We start from the raw sequence: 18,147 nt of genomic DNA, 5'->3' as shown, positions 1-18,147 counted from the left end.
ATATAGCAGAGAGTATTGTGAACCCTTTTTGATCACTGAATGCGAATTTGACATTAAAATTGCAAAATTTTAAAATTCAAAATGGCGGGTGCAATATGGCAGGCAATGTTTTATAAAAGTCACCAAATTCACTCGAAAGTTGTTATTCAGAGGTTTTTAAGGTCGCTGGTTACGAATCTGAAGTCAAATTTCAAAAATTCAAAATGGCGGATCCAATATGGCGGATAAGAAAATCAAAAACTAATTGGATTTGCTTGAAAGTTGTTACACGGGGGTTTTTTGGGTCGCTGATTACGAATCCGATGTCACATTTCCAAAATTCAAAATGGTGGATCCAATATGGCGACCAAAAAAAATTTTAAATTCACTAGATTTGCTTAAAACTTGTTACTCGGGGGTTTTCGGGGTCGCTGATGACGAATCTGATGTTAAATTGTCAAAATTCAAAATAGCGGATATAAAATAAAAAATAGGAAAAGAACTAAGCGCAATTGCGCCTACATCTAGGGTTTCGTGGCGCTTTAAATTTTAATTAAAAAAATCAAAAATAAATAATATAAAAATAAATAATAAAATTTATTTTATAAATTTACCTAAAACATTAGGTCCATTCGATAATGTCCACTATTAAGACATGTCAACTCTTGGACATGTCAACTATAGGGACATATCAACTACTGGGACATGTCAACTATAGGGACATGTCAACTATATGGACATGTCAACTATTGGGACGAATCTGAAGTCTGATTTCAAAAATTCAAAATTGCGGATCCAATATGGCGGATTAAAAAATTAAAAACTCATTGAATTTGCATGAAAGTTGTTACTTGGAGGTTTTTAGGGTCGCTGATTACGAATCTGAAGTCGAATTTAAAAAATTCAAAATGGCGGATCCAATATGGCGATCAAATTTTTAAAAAGTTATTAATTTTTAGGGTTTCGTTGCCCATGGCCGAAAGCCTTATAGTTTCACTTTGGCGTCCGACTGTCCGTAGTATATTTTGGGGCACCACAGCTCCCAAAATAAAATTTTAAGGCACAGATCGCAAATTAAAATTTTGAGGCCCCACAGATCCCAAATTCAAATTTTGTGGCCCCACAGATCCCAAATTCGAATTTTGGGCAAACATAGCTTCCAAATTTGAATTTTGGGGCACCACAGATCCCAAATTCAAATTTTGGAGCCCCACAGATCCCAAATCTCCATTTACTGAATGGACATTACATGTCCCATTAGTTAACATGCCCCTACAATTGACATGTCCCAGTTGTTGACCTGTCTCAGTAATTGACATGTCCCAATAGTTGACATGTCCCTATAGTTGACATGTCCCAGTAGTTGACATGTCCCTATAGTTGACATGTCTCTATAGTTGACAAAATTCAAAATTTGGGGCACCATAGCTCCCAAATTCAAATTTTGGGACCCCACAGATCCCAAATCTCCATTTACTGAATGGACATTTTCCCGAATGGACATTACATGAATGGACATTACATGTCCCATCAGTTAACATGCCCCTACAATTGACATGTCCCAGTAGTTGACCTATCTCAGTAATTGACATGTCCCAATAGTTGACATGTCCCAATAGTTGACATGTCCATATAGTTGACATGTCCCTATAGTTGACATGTCCCAGTAGTTGATATGTCCCTATAGTTGACATGTCTCTATAGTTGACATGTCCAAGAGTTGACATGTCTTAATAGTGGACATTATCGAATGGACATTTTACCTAATGTTTTAGGTAAATTTATAAAATAAATTTTATTATTTATTTTTATATTATTTATTTTTGATTTTTTTAATTAAAATTTAAAGCGCCACGAAACCCTAGATGTAGGCGCAATTGCGCTTAGTTCTTTTCCTATTTTTTATTTTATATCCGCTATTTTGAATTTTGACAATTTAACATCAGATTCGTCATCAGCGACCCCGAAAACCCCCGAGTAACAAGTTTTAAGCAAATCTAGTGAATTTAAAATTTTTTTTGGTCGCCATATTGGATCCACCATTTTGAATTTTGGAAATGTGACATCGGATTCGTAATCAGCGACCCAAAAAACCCCCGTGTAACAACTTTCAAGCAAATCCAATTAGTTTTTGATTTTCTTATCCGCCATATTGGATCCGCCATTTTGAATTTTTGAAATTTGACTTCAGATTCGTAACCAGCGACCTTAAAAACCCCTGAATAACAACTTTCGAGTGAATTTGGTGACTTTTATAAAACATTGCCTGCCATATTGCACCCGCCATTTTGAATTTTAAAATTTTGCAATTTTAATGTCAAATTCGCATTCAGTGATCAAAAAGGGTTCACAATACTCTCTGCTATATCAAAATTAATCATTTTTTTATTTTTTAAACCATCCTAATAACGTAATTTTATATATAGGTATCATTTTTAAGGTTAGTTTGAAATAAATCAAATTTATCGCAGTTGTGCGTTACAGGAAAAACCTCTCCGAGTATTTTAAAAAAAAAACATATTAAAATCGATTAAGATTTGTGTTGTCGGTAGATTTTTGTCCACAGAGGGTCATTTTTTTCCCACTGTGCGCGGTGACGGTGGGCAACGGAGTTTGTCCGCTATCCGTCTAAGTCCCTGGATAATGGCTTTGATGCCGTCATGGCAGACACACGTAGGAAACGTATTACGATGCAGGGACTCGGAACCCCAGTATCGGACAAGTTACATAAAAATTCAACTATTTTTAAAAAACTCGTCCGCCATATTGGATCCGCCATTTTGAATTTGAATAATCTGACGATAAATTTGTAATCAGCGACTCCCAAAACCCCTAGATACCAATTTTCGTAAAAATCCAACTACTTTTTAAAAATTCGTGTAATGTATTATATCATAAGTCACTCAGCAACCACTCGCTCGAATTGTCGCTGTTTACTGGAGCACTGACACACTCAAGCAACGTCTGTGTATGCGCCGCCTCTTTGTTATCATTTTCATTTAAAAATTAAACTTTTTAAACTTAGTTTTTAAATAATTTAACACAAAATTAAGTTTTTTCAGGGGAACAGCGCGGTGCATTGTACCCAAATCTATCAACCCTCTAAATTTTAGCCTAAAATCTTTTTTCATTTTAGAGAAAGTTGGAATATTGCAAAACACATTTTTCCAAACTAGGTCACGTGGGTTTCTCCCACATGCTGTTAATAAATAACGAGTTTTACTTTTAAGGGGACTTTCTGGTTTAGAATTTCAAAAAAATCGACTTTTTTTGCTTAAAAATGTTCCATAGTATCATAGAATTACTGTCCCAAAACGTTTTTTAAAAAATATGTACAAAAACAAAAGTTATAGCAATATTTATGACGGTATGTATTTCAACAACAATCTACAGTTATCTTATTTACATATTTGGTGTTCCTCTTATATTGATATTTAGCTTGAAACATGTTACTCGAGGGTTTTTGGGGTCGCTGATTACGAATTTGATGTCAGTTTTTGAAAATACAAAATGGCGGATCCAATATGGCGGACGAAAAAATAAAAATTCAACCGAATTTGCTTAAAACTTGTTACTCGGGGGTTTTTGGGGTCGCTGATTACGAATTTGATGTCAGTTTTTGAAAACACAAAATGGCGGGTCTAATATGGCGGACAAAGATTTTAGAAATTAATTAAATTTAGTTGAAAATGGTTACTTGTGGCCTTTTGAGATTGCTAGTTATGACTATAGGCACAAAACATTAACGTTCTAGGAACGTTTTAAATACATATACAGAAACTGACATCAAATTCGTAATCAGCGACCCCAAAAACCCCCGAGTAGCAAGTTTTAAGCAAATCCGGTTGAATTTTTATTTTATCGTCCGCCATATTGGATCCGACATTTTGAATTTTCAAAAACGGACATCAAATTCGTAATCAGCGACCCCAAAAACCCCCGAGTAACAAGTTTTAAGCAAATCCGGTTGAATTTTTATTTTTTCGTCCGCCATATTGGATCCGCCATTTTGGATTTTTCAAAACGGACATCAAATTCGTAATCAGCGACCCCAAAAACAGCGGGATACGAAGTTCTGTTGTATTAAAAAGTTGTTTGATATTCATGACTCAATGAATTATGTTATGAAAACTTTGAACGCGTTTTTCTCGAAAACTCATTTTTCAAACTGGTACAGAGCTTTTCTCGAAATCTACCAAACCGATTTTGAAATCCCAAAAAATTTTCGATTCTTTATTTAAAAAACTGGTGCCTAAACCTCTAAAAACTCATATTTCTACCCCCTGTGTTTTTATATGGAGGTAAATTGACCCAAAAACACGGCGTTTTTGCGAGTTTTTGAGAAAAATGTACATAAAAAATAAAAAAACTTTTAAAAAAATCGTTTTTGAGATTTAGGCACAAGAATAAATCCTTATGAAGAGATTCCCGTTTGAAACTTGAATTTATGTATTACAGGTTGCCCGGAATCTAACGTACCAAAAAAAAGGTATCTTTTGGAAGACGCCACCTACAGCTATGAAATTTTTTAAATTTTCTCTACGCAATGTGCTACAATGTCCAAAAATAGTTTTTACAATTTCTTTAAGACTGTTCTTACAATAAAAGTTTTAAAACCTTCCTTTTTTGTCAATTCTAAACCAGAAAGTCCCCTTAATAAAAAAATACAGAAAAGAAAAATAAAAAAAAGTGATGCCACCTACCTGCTAAAAAGCGCGGCTGTATTGATTTTATCGACAAATGTTGATAATAAATTGTAATAGATTGAAATTAATTTAAACATTAAATTTTTATAATTATTTAACAATAATCATCTTAAAATGCATAAAACTTATTGATTATAACAATAATACTATCAATTTCATCATTTTTTATACATTTTGGACAGAATTTTAATCTCAGTCTCGTGTTCCACGAATGCTCCGCGAATTTCGTAGTTCGCTTCGAGAAAAAGTAAAAGAAATGAGCGATTCATCAATGCAAGCTATTCACTTTGCTGCAAACATCCTGGACCCGAGAAACAACGGTGAAAATTTTACACGGACACAAAAAACTTTAGGAATGGAACTAATTCTCACTAGAGCAAGCTATTTATATAGAGAAAATAGTGACGCGGTAACCGAAGTTTTAACGGATTTCGCTCATTATAAACAAAAGGAAAGGACATATAGTGCGGCTTTTTTGCAAAATACAATTAAAACATTACCACCTATAATTTGGTGGAAAAGGAATCATTCAGATACAAAGTTAGAGTCGATTACATTTGATGTCCTTAGTATGCCAGAAACAAGTGCCGCAACTGAACGAACATTCAGTAAATATGGAAATATACACACAAAAAAAGAAATAGATTGATTATAAGCAGATAAATTACAAGCAGTGAATGATGAGAATTCATTCGAAGATAGTGACCTGAACTCAGATTCAGATCTTAAAAAAGGTTTTGCTATTTTAAAACTCTGAGACTATCATTTAAAAGAATATTCTAATAAATTTTCTTGTTACCGCTAATTTACCTCAATCTTTTTACCTTCCCCGTTTTTTATTTTACTAAGAATTTTAGAACACTATACCAGAGAAATTTAAATTTAGTGATGAATCGACCGTGAAAATTGTAACAATCCATATCGTTTTCTATCTTCTCGGATAAATATGCCGTTCCCGGCTGTTTCCCTACTTCCTAATTTCTCGCGCCAGCCGTAAGCCTGAAGCCTACGACAATGATCGGTCGTTAACCGAATCATATATTCGGGTGCACAGTGGGCCAGGATCGCCGATTTTTGGCCAAAAATCATAATTTTCAAACTAGGAGATATTTACTACGATCAAGTATGCTACCTTATGTTTTCGGGGTCGCTGATTACAAATCTACAGTTAGTTTTTAAGAATTTAAAATGGCTGATTAAATATAGCTGTTTTTAAAAAAAAAATTATTGGGTTGGCTTGAAAATCGTTACTTAAGGGTTTTTGGTGTCGCTGATTTGAAATCTGCAGTCAGTTTTTAGAAACTCAATAAAAAAATTGTATGATCATCATACTGTATCCACCATTTTAACTTTTTAAAAACTGACATCGAATTCGTGATCAGCGACCCTGAAAACCCCCGAGTACCGATTTTCAAGCGAATCCGATGAATTTTTAAAAAAAGTCCGCCATATTGGATCCGCCATTTTGAATTTCTAAAAAATGACTGCAGATTCGTAATCAGCGACCCCGAAAACCCCTAGATACCAAGTTGCACAAAAATTGATTCAATTTTTAAATTTGATGTCCGCCATATTGGATCCACCATTTTGAATTTTGTAAAACACCGGATTCGTAATCAGCGACGCCGAAAACCCTTGGATACTAAGTTTCATGAAATTTGGTTAATTTTTTATATTAAAAATGTAATTACAGTATGGGCTCAATGTGGGGCATGCGCACTATTGTCTTTTTTTCATAAAAATATGAAAAGGCGCAAAAAGGCGCATATTGGCATTATTGTTTATATGCTGAAGAATAATTATATACCTTACTTTTTGTAATTCTGAGCGGAACAAAACGGCACGATCAATTCAAAGTCAGTACATTCTCAAAATATCTGCTATTTGTTAACAACAATGACGCTGTATTTTAATAAAATTATTTTTTTTAAACCAGTTATTGACTCTTTTCACTTAAATATGTCTATAGATGAGAAAAAATAAGCATGGAACTAAAAATAATTCATTAATTTTTAGATATATTACATATTTCAAAAAGAAACGTATTATTTTTTTAAGTTGAAAATCAAACTTTAACTAATTGTACAAGACGTAATTTTTAATATTTTTACATATAATTTATGTAATGAATTCTTGAATTACTATAGATTACAACGGGACAACTCTTTACTACTTATTTAAAGTGAAAAAATTGGATTTTTGGTCAAAAATCGGCGATCCTGGCACACTGTGGGGTGTCATCGTGCCATATACGAAGGATGTCATGAGTTCGATCAATCGATCTTTATTCCTCATCTGGATGGACTCGTCTCTAATCAATTGCTCGCAAGCTGCTCATTTGACTGAGTCGCAGGTCGAATCGCCTTTTTTGAGTTTTGTATTTCGCTTGGATTTTCGCTCAATTTATTTGTATCGGCTATTGCGAGCAGAACCCCCACTTTCTATTTAATTTAAAATATCTAAAGTCTCGCGAAGTGTGTTACAAAATTTATCACTCGTCAAAAACCAAGAAGGTATAAAAGCACATTTAGTGAATTTTCATTGTCCGACTATAACGGACGGCAATTTTTATATAAATATATATTAAACAAAATTAAGCCAAATAAAAGCTAGAAAGTTTCATCTTTTGTTACCTACCCGGAATATGTAAGTTTCCAACAGAATACCCAGCAGTTCCCGCAATGAAGTTACCTCCTCGACCTATTCCTTGAATATCTCTTAATCGTCCACCAGTACCTGTCGTAGCTCCACTATAATAAAAAATCAACATACAGACAAGGATAAAGAATACAATAATATGTCAAATAAAAATTATCCTAAATGATAATTAAAATATGTAATCCAATTCAATTAAGAACAAATGAATGTTTGATTTAGATAATTTTGATTAAATAAAGTTTTATATTATTTGAGATTTGTTTATAATAAAAGTAAAATTACCTGAACGGTGCAACTCCAGTTGGAAAATTATGAGTTTCTGCTGTGAAAATTAGATGTTGCTTTAATTTTTTTAAAAAGAAACTACTCGGAGCATCTGGTTTTTCAGGACACAGAGTAACAACATCGTATCCTTCTATAGCACTACTATTGTCACTGAATTTAATGACATTGTTAAGATTTGATGTATTTTGCGTTTCAATTATCATGTCCAGAAGACTTTCATTTTTTTTCTTTCCATCAATAATTAATTCACCTTTAAAAAACCAATGTCGACTGTGTTCACTATTTGATTGTGCCAAATCGAAACATTCAACGCTTGTGGGATTTCTCTTTAGTTTTGTTTGAAACAATTCAGTATAAAATTCCAAATCCCAATTGTCAAATGCTAAACCTGAAATTTTAGAAATATTCGTGAATATAATGATAATGTTTATATTGTAAAGTATCGTTATTTTTCCGACTTAGTATTTATTATATATATGATATATGAAATTTTTTATATTCAAATTTTGGATTAGAATAATTTAGTGCAGACTAAGTTAGGTTTATTGTAGACCAACTTCGGATACTGCACATAAAAATTTAGAACTCATTTCGGATTCAGATTTTTGACCAGCCTGAATCTGAATTATTGCAAATTATCACATTGAAAAAAAAGAAATCTTTAGAAAAGAAAAATTAGAATTTTAAGATTTCGTAAGATATCTTTATACTTTCAGCAGGGTGAAGGCGTAAAAGACACCAACAGGTAACTCAATTGTAGTAGAAATTATTTCTCAATAAGATTACAATAAAAAAAAACATTTTCATTTTTTGATTAGTTTACATAAACCTCTATCTTTCTTGTAAAAAAAACGTGAAATTTCATAAATATTAAAATAAAGAGAAAGAAAACAGTAATACCCAATTTTGAATTGACATCTTCTAAGGCACTACGACCACAATTTAATACATCAACTTCAAACCACTTTTCAGGACGAAAGCCATGATCGAAAGTTTCTATTGGTTTTAAATAACGGCATTCTGTCATTTGATCATGAAGAGCATCTACAATCTATATAAAAAATTCGATTTCTTAACATTACACTTAGTAGAAAAAAATTTCAATTTTCTGTCATAAATACAAAAAATACATATTTTTTTTTGTATTCAAGGAACAATAATAATTCGAAGTTGCATTATACAGAGAATCATAGGTTGACTTTTTTAACACTAAATTAGCAACAATATTTAGAACAAATAATAAAAATGAAAACCAACATTAACCATAAGTTGAAAATTAAAAAAATTTATCTATTTATTTATAAAAAAAATTGTAAAATTTCAAAGGCGTTAAACTGTAAATAACATTTAATTTTCAATTTAATTGATAGTTTTAAATTGTATTTCATATATTTGTATATAATGTATAAATAATAATATTCTGTCAAAAAATTCTTACGTTTTGTTCTGCTAATTTATTTACAGCTGTTCGAGTATTTATTAAGTATCGAATTGAGACTTCAATTCTCGATACTGTTAGCAAATGTACGGATTTGCAAATTGACACAGCATTGCTTGAAAATGGAGTTGAAAAACTCAATCTGAAACAAATAAACTTAATTCACAACAAACATAAACATTGAATTTAAAGAAAAAACTTTTTTCTCAAAATACGGATACTTTTTACAAAATCAGCCAAAATACCATGGATACTTATCTTAAAAATCGACGCCACCCGTCTATATAATCGTAACTCAAATTTCAGAACTATATAATCGTAACTCGGAGCTCAGTTCAATATGAACGTAGTTAATTTTCAGAAGAATAAAATCGTATCTCAACGATCAATTCTATATAATCGTATCTCAAAACTCAACGTAATTATTATAATTATTATTTAAGCTTTCGTAAAATAAAAATAAATTAATAATCTTATCTTCTAATAAATCTGTAAAAAAGATATTAAAAGTTAATTTTTATTTAAAGTACACAACATTTTTTTAAATAAATATTCTTGTTTATAACTAAATACACTGGTGAAAATCGATGTTTCAGAATCCATTTGAAAAGATAATTTTTTTAATAAAATTATTGCATTGCAGAATTCTTTCGAATAAAATTAATTTCTGTAGAAAAATCATTAAATTTAAATAATTATTTTATATCTTTTATAAACAAAAAATCATTTTTATAATGATAATGATAAAAAGATTTCATTGAAAAGAGTATAATAATAATAATAATAATTATTATTATTATTATTATTATTATTATTATTATATAATAATTATAATAATTACGTTGAGTTTTGAGATACGATTATATAGAATTGATCGTTGAGATACGATTTTATTCTTCTGAAAATTAACTACGTTCATATTGAACTGAGCTCCGAGTTACGATTATATAGTTCGGACATTTGTGTTACGATTATATGGACGGGAGGCGTCGAAATTTTCTAAATACGAAAAATTGTGCGAATCCATACAAAAACGAGATTGCAAAACGAAAAGTAGGAATGCAAACAGCTGCGACTTTGTGTTCCCTGCATGCTTCTGCCATCTGATGGCGGCAGGACGTAATGAATCTGTTATTATTATATTACTTTCCTACTTTTCGTTTTGTAATCGTGTTTTTGAATGGATTTGCACAATCTTTCGTATTTAGGGAATTTATAAGATAAGGATCCTCGGTATTTTGACCAATTTTGTAAAAAGTGTCCGTATATCGAGAAAAAAGGTATTTTAAAATCAATATTTATCATTTTCACGTTCAGTGCTGTTTTTATACAGCAATAATTAAATTACTCTTCTTGCCAAAGAATTTCAGAGACCATTCGATACTCTTATGTATATTATTATTTTTATTTATATTTTACTTGCATTTCTTTATAAAAATGTAGAGAATTTATTGTTTTTAATGTTTTTTTTTTGTGGAAAAATTTCAGGATTTTTGAAAAACGATCCACACTAGAATCGGCAGTTTTTAGTATAAGAAGTTAAAACTTGCAATGGTAGTATATTCTCACTAGTAAATTTTAGGAAAAATATAGCGAAATCAATTGAATTTTATTTAATATTATTTTAAGAAAGAAACCAACATTTTTGAAAAACTAATTTTTTTATACCTAGAAACTATAATTCTTAACCTAAAAAGTTATACTGATGTATTTTCACTAGTAAATTTCAGGAAAAGTATATCGAATTTGATTGAATTTGAGTTTAATAGTGTTTTTTCTTATCGAAAAACATACAAAAAATTTAAAAACTGAATTTTTCCACTTAGAATCTACAATTTGTTTACCTACTGAGCTAAAATTTGGTATGCTGGGTGTCGATTATGTAATTTAATTTGATTTTGACGTCAAAGTCAAATTTAAATCGGGAAATTCATTTTTTATTTGACTTTGACGTCAAAATCAAATCAGATTACATAATCGACAACCTAATGTTTTTTCACTTGTAAATTTAAGAAAAAATAGAACAAGCCTGATTTGAATTGCTTTAAATAAAAGTTTTTATTAAAAATCGGAAAATTTTTTAAAAATTTATATTTTTCCAACTAGAATCTAAAATTTTTATCCTTAGAAGGTAAAACTGGATGTATTTTTGCTAGTAAAACACATTTGATTTCATTTATAATTACTTGTATTTTTTAATTATTTATTATAATTATTATTACTATTATTAAATAAATAATTAAGTAGATAATTGTTTTAAATATTATGCGTGTCCGTCCGCATGAAAAGGGACAACTTTTGTATCATTTATAAGAGCGATATTCGCATTAATGTTTAACGCAAAAATAATCCTTATTGTAATTAACAAAGTGGTCTCTTTTTATGCGGAAGGTCACACATAAATTTTTTTTAAATTATTTTTTTTGTTAATGTCATTTTATTTTAAAAATTTGTAGAAAAATTTCAAAATTTCGCGCGCCATCCCGTTCCGACGTTCCGCTTTTTTGATATATTCTTCAACACTCACATTTGTACTTCTGCTAGTGCTTTTCTATTGAGTTCGCTGTTGTTTTACAACAATCTTTTTCAAATCAAACAAAAAAAACTATTTTTAATTTCAACATGAAAGTAAATTTATATTTTATTATATTCATTTTTTCGATAAAAAGCATTGATTCTCAAAAATCGCCAATACACAAAAAATCAGCCATTAATACAAACGGACCTAGTTTTCAATCATGGGATTTTTCAACGACAATAAGACTAAATAGTAAAAATAAAAATACCTTACAAACAAAAAAAAGTGACAGAAGAGAGACAAATTTTTTCCATAAAAGAAAAAGTCAAGAAATGTGTGAGCAATATGCTAAAATGTCAAAAATTGGAATTTGGGTTCAATATCCAACAAATTATGATCCAATTCCAATTACACTTTTAAATTGTGATCGTCATCATTTAATTGGATTAATTAATCCACTAATAGCTGGTGGTGAAAATGCATTATTTGGTGAAATTCCTCATATGGCAATTTTAGCTTATCGAGAATCAAACGATAAAATAAATTATGCATGCGCTGCTAGTTTAATATCTGAAAAATGGATATTAACATCAGCTCATTGTTCATATAAAATTTTCATCAAAACAGCAATTGTCTATCTTGGATCAAATCGTCTAATGGATTCTAATAACGCTCAAGTTATTAATGTTAAACGATTAATAATACATCCGGAATTTAGACCACGTTACTCCTATGCAGATATTGCATTGATTGAATTAGAAGAGGAGGTTCAATTTGGTTTGCATTTGAAACCCGCGTGTCTTCATGTTGATGATTCAGTGGATGTAACAAAACTCTTGGCAAGTGGTTGGGGTACTTCTTATTATGGTGGTGATCTCAATGAATATTTATTAAAAACACAACTTGATGTGATTGAGAATAACTATTGTTCGACAATTTATAAGAATTCCACGAATTTACCATGGGGTATTGATGATAGTTTTATATGCGCTGGTGATTTAACTGGAAATTGGAAGAAGGACACGTGCACCGGCGATTCTGGAAGTCCATTACAAAATCGTCATCCAAACAATTGTCTTTACAATATTGTTGGTATTACGAGCAGTGGAAAATTTTGCGGTATTGACAAAATTCCAGGAATTTATACACGTGTTGCTGCTTATGTTGATTGGATTGAAGAAATTGTTTGGCCTGATCATGAAATCAATAATAAGGTAACATAATTTATTATATAAATTTTTTAATTTCATTCTAAGAAAACTGACAAAACATACTTTCACAAAGACATTCATCATTGATCATCAAATAGTCAGAAATTCATCCTCATAAACAAACAAAAAGATTGACGAACAAAAATTCAATTCAGATTAAAAGGACTTTCTGGTTTAGAATTGCAAAAAAATCGATTTTCTTTTTTTTGCTTGAAAATGTTCCTTAGTATCATAAAATTACTGCCCCAAATGTTTTTTTTTAAATATGTAAAAAAAACAAAAGTTGTAATCAAAAATTGTTTGATAGTCCTAGCTCAATGTATTATGCTATGAAAACTTTAAACGAGTTTTTCTCGAAAACTAAAAATAAACTAAAATTCAATTATTACCCGAAATTTTAATTCAAAATCAATTCAAAATCCAATACCTATTTATCCACAATTTTCAATTTAAAATTTAATTATTTACCAAGTTTTCAATTTAAAATGAAATAAAATTCAATTATTTTTTAAAATTTCTATTCAAAATTAATTATCCAAATTTTCAATCAAAAATGAACTTAAATTCAATTATTTTCCAAATGTAAAATCAAATAAAATTTCATTATTTTCAAAAATTTGAATTCAAAATTAATTGAATTTTCAATAATTTGAAATTAAAAGCATCTAAAATTTAATTATTTCTAAAATTTTCCATCGTAAATTTTTTTTTTTGAAATTTAATAATTTCAATTATAACTCTAAGGAAATTCAATTATTTTTAACCATTTTAATAATATTCTTTGAAATTTCAACTATCTGAAACCATTTTTCAATTAAAAATGATTTTCAAATTATTGTATTTTGTCCGCATTTTCTAATAAATTTTTAGTGAAATCATCTAAAATTTTAATTACAAAACACTTAAAGTTTCAATTAATTTCAAAAATCTCAATTTTAAATCTTTGAAAATTCAATTAAATTTAAAAAATGTTTTCCAAAAATTGTTTGATAAATTATTTTTAGTGCTGTAAAATTTAATAATTGTTTGAAAATTAACAATATCTTTTGAAATTTAATTATTTCTAAAAATTTCAACTTTAACCCTTCGAAAAGGATTATTATTAAAAAAAAATTTTATTTAAAAATCTGTAAAATATTTTTGTTAAAATAAAAAACAAATACACTTTTTTTGGAATATAAGTCGACTAAAACAACTTTTTGTGTCTTTAAGTTGATTCGAGGCCTGTGTTTTTATAATTAATATTTAATAGGTATTCGTTGGCCCCTGGTACCTTAAAAATTAATTTTTTTCAAATCACTATCTTGTACGAAATTACCTGGCGCATCTTTTTTCTCATCATAAATTTTTTGTATTTGTATACAATTTTTGAATCAATATACAACTTTAAAAAAGATTTCGTTGGTAAACGTTGTGTACTTCAGCTTCGTGAATTGAATTTTCGAATTTGGAATTTTAAAGAAACTTATTCCGAAATTTGGAAACACAATTATACAACTTTGGCAAAAATGAGAAAAAGAATTGTCAAAATTTGACACGTCATAAGATTATTTTTTAAAATAAACACGTGAAATCAGAAAAGGCCAACTTCAAGTTAGGACAGAAGGACAGACCAAGCATTTTATTATTATATAATTATTTTGCAGACGAATTTTTATTTGTCGAAATTTCATTTTAAAAAATCTTTTAAGGGGGAGGTATGGTTAATTTGGTGTAAAAAAGGCACTTTTTTAATTTCCACATATTAATATAATATTTTTTTTTTTTTCGATTTTTTGATTTTTCGCAGCACTTGAAACTCAAAAACTCGATTTTCACTGAAAAAATCGATCTATTTTTTACTGTATAATTAATAATTATTAAAAAAAAAAAAAAAATCTCGTAGTTACCTGGGGAATTTAGTCAAGAAGAACTGTGACAAATTTCAGAACGATTGGTTCAATAGATTTTGAGATATCGTGAACACGGACTTCAAAAATGTCATTTCGAGAAAAACGCAATTTTAAATTTTGACAATTTTTGAAATCTGACTTCAGATTCGTAATCAGCGACCCCAAAACTTATATATACACATCAACGACATCAAAAAACATTCAGAAATGCCCGCAAAAGTTCAAACACAAACTAAATTCAAAATATACGAAAACACAGCCCGCGGAGCAACCGACACTTGAATGCTCAAATGCTCATAACTTCATCAATTTTTCTCCGATCGGCTTGAAATTTTTACACAATATTCTTGAAATATTATACATTCATTTAAAAAAATTAAAAAAAATTAAATACCATACCCCCCCCCCTTAATAAACAACATTTTTAAATACCGAATATTTATTTGACAGAATTTTTATTTTATAGAATTACACTTTATCAATCTTTTTATTTAAAAAATACGGGGCGCATGAATAAACCCCAAATTTGTTTTTTCGAATTTTTATTTTCTCGAAAATCATTTTATTTAAAAGGAATTGACTATAATTTTTTCAATTCGAATCGTCAGATTATATAATAAAAATACTTTCGAATTATTATTTGACAGAATTTTTTAATTTCGAAAGAACATTTTTTATAATTTTCAATTTACCGAATAATCATTTCTCATAATTATTATTGTAGAGAATTAGGGTCATTTGGGGAAAATGTAAACAAGAGGTAAATGTAAACAGCAGATATTGCAGCTTAATTTACAGATTTAAAATTAAGATCGACCCCAATATTTTAACCTCAGCTCACCTGCAACAGGTTCTGAGTATTGCCAATTTTTTTTTCGACAATTGTCAAAGCCATACTCCAATTTGTCGCTTAATGCATGAAAGATTGAAAATCAAAGATTTACTGTGTCAGTATTTTGTCTCGCATTTGAATAAAAATGAACTAAAAATTCAAACTAAAATTTCTAATTATTCTTTATGAATCGCTTAACAAAAGCTGACTTTGATTTTTTAATTTCGTCAATTCAGTTAATAGATAATTAAGTGTTTACATTTACCCCGAGAATTCGAAAACTTGGGGTAAATGTAAACAGAATTTCTGCTGCATTTTAAAAGAAAATAATTGAATAAATTTGCTTCTATTTCACAATTACATTATTTTGGCCCTGTAAAATTACATAAAAAACGAAATTGGATCTTCTTTTATATCTCCTTCGTGTTAGTCAGTTGCAGGTATAGACCTGCATAGTATTGCATAGTGCATTTACGTGTTTAAAATATAGGAAAGCGATTCTTCACGATTGGTGAATAAAACTCAGGTACGTAGGAATCCTAGAATAAGAGTGAGTGAGTGAGTGATTGGTTGATTGATTGATAGATTGATGGATTGATTGATTGGACGATTGATTTATGGATTGGTTGATTGAGTAATTGGTGGATTGATTGGTGGATTGAATGGTGGATTTGATTGATTGGTGGATTGATTGGTTGATTGGATAATTGATTTATAGATTGGTTAAATGAGTGGTTGATTGATGGATTTCTTGATTGATTGATTAATTGATTGGATGATTGGTTGATTGAGTGATTGATTGGTGGATAGATTGGTTGCTTGGATGATTGATTTATAGATCGCCATTTTGAAAATTTAAAATTTGTCTTCAAATTCGTATTCAGTGACCTCAAAAACCCCCGAGTAGCGAGATTCAAGCAAATTTGATCAATTTTTAACAATATTTTTATGTTGCCATTTTGGACTTATTTTCATCAAGTTGAATGAAAATCTATTAAAATTTATTGAAGTTATTCAAGTTTTTACATTATTAGTTTTGTTATGGTAATGATTGCTTATTTTATATGTTGCATATCAATCAATTGGTTCAATTATTTTACATCTACCAAGAATTTTTTTTCAGTTTTTACATCCCTTTACACAGTAGTATACTTGGGATAACTTTTTTCTTAAACCTCTTTAAACTACAGGGGTGTTTACATTTACCCCGAATTTTGGGGAAATTTCAAAATCTCGGGGTAAATGTAAACAGTCAGTTTTAAGCGATTCAAGTTGATCAATATTTTTTTGTACCTCATAAAATGTTTATAGGGAAGTGAAGTAACAAGTTCATGCAGTAGAAAACCGGAAGTATTGCGTTTTAAAATAAAAAACTTACGTTATTGTCGAAACTAAGCAAATTCGTTTACATTTACCCCAAATGACCCTAGTATTTTTCATAATTTTTATTTTTCCAAAAACCTGTTTATACTATTTTTGATTTTACATAATTGCCATTTTTTATAATTTTTTTTCTTCTAATTACCATTTTGTATAATAAATATTTTTTTCCAACAATTATTTAATCTAAAATGTAATTTACCAAATTTTTATTTGACAAAAATCTTAAAACGACAATTTTCCATCTGACCGAAACTGTAAATAGCCGAAAAACAATCGACTGAAAGATTTCGGCGAGAATTTTAAAATTAACATATTACAAAAAATAATGAAACAATAATAATTTAAAAAATTGATTCATAAAGCATTAAAATTTTATACTTTATTTGTTTCCTTAGAAACCATCACGAGGTCTCGAACGTAAGGCGCCGTTAAGAACGAATTCCAAATCAAACGCTCTACCAACTACGCCGCTGAAGTTTGTGCAAATAACATGAAAAATTAAATATATGAAAAAGAACTACGTAAAAATGCTCTGTAACTTGAAGGAAAAGAAAACAAGTATTACAGAATTGTTGTGATTCAAATAATAATCTTTTATGTTTTATGAGCTTGCCGAACAACAAATTTGGAAACATACATGTACGTCATATTTGCATCATATTTGCAAATAAATACAATTCCCTGACAGGAATTAAGTTTTATATGTTATAATTATACTTTAATATATTAATATAATATATTAATTATTTTTTACTGTAATTTACTTTACTTTGTAGTTCAAAATAATAAATTATTGTTAGCGATTTTGCAAACATGTTTCATTAACTACATGATTCCAAATCGCGCATCGTTCCGCTGTTCGGAATTCTGTATTCGCATTACTAGTACAACACTTACTAATTTATTAATAAAATTAATTAGTAATTAATCTAAGTAAGCTTACAATAAGCCTACAATATAATTAAATTTGGTTTTTTTGAATAAAAATTACTTAATATATTTTCTAAAATTAAAATAATTACAACTAATTAATTAAACCACCTTATGAAAAATTAGATATTAAAAAATTTTGCATTTAAAAATTGTTTTTATTAAAAAAAAGTCTTTTTAAACCACCGAATTAAACTGAGACAAATTTTCAAGATTTCATTTCAGTTTTAGAACAAATTTTCAAAAATAATTTATATTTAAAAAAAAAGAAAATTTTTCAAGTCTGATTTATGCACATTATTTGAATTCAAAATT

At 29.1% G+C, this 18,147-nt stretch overlaps 2 protein-coding genes across 2 annotated transcripts in view; one reads left to right on the top strand and one right to left on the bottom strand.

Moving 5' to 3' along the window:
- LOC127278123 (phosphoribosylformylglycinamidine synthase) overlaps positions 1 to 18,147 on the bottom strand; it is a 117,496-nt gene that overhangs the window by 90,359 nt on the left and 8,990 nt on the right. The window contains exons 3-6 of the mRNA XM_051299677.1: positions 9,067 to 9,208; positions 8,529 to 8,679; positions 7,626 to 8,016; positions 7,323 to 7,435 (exon numbers count right to left, since the gene is read on the bottom strand). Coding sequence (XP_051155634.1) covers positions 7,323 to 7,435; positions 7,626 to 8,016; positions 8,529 to 8,679; positions 9,067 to 9,208 — 797 coding nt within the window. The remainder of the gene's footprint in view (positions 1 to 7,322; positions 7,436 to 7,625; positions 8,017 to 8,528; positions 8,680 to 9,066; positions 9,209 to 18,147) is intronic.
- LOC127278141 (serine protease snake-like) lies at positions 11,548 to 17,708 on the top strand. The gene is made up of 2 exons (XM_051299700.1): positions 11,548 to 12,798; positions 17,298 to 17,708. Exons 1-2 carry the CDS (start codon positions 11,689 to 11,691, stop codon positions 17,394 to 17,396), a joined length of 1,209 nt encoding a protein of 402 aa, XP_051155657.1. The 5' UTR covers positions 11,548 to 11,688; the 3' UTR covers positions 17,397 to 17,708.

This window comes from Leptopilina boulardi, unplaced genomic scaffold, assembly GCF_019393585.1.
Source record: "Leptopilina boulardi isolate dan_hultmark-lab unplaced genomic scaffold, ZJU_Lbou_2.1 LbouV2_195, whole genome shotgun sequence".
NCBI lineage: Eukaryota > Metazoa > Arthropoda > Insecta > Hymenoptera > Figitidae > Leptopilina > Leptopilina boulardi.
The sequence above is the reverse complement of the archived record's forward strand: the minus strand, read 5'-3'. Positions and strand labels throughout refer to the sequence as shown.

Excerpts from the sequence above, each read along its gene's own strand:
- LOC127278141 (XM_051299700.1), top strand. The coding sequence starts at position 11,689 with ATGAAAGTAAATTTATATTTTATTATATTCATTTTTTCGATAAAAAGC. Across the intron at positions 12,799-17,297 it reads ATCATGAAATCAATAATAAG|AAACCATCACGAGGTCTCGA; the intron begins GTAACATAATTT and ends TTGTTTCCTTAG.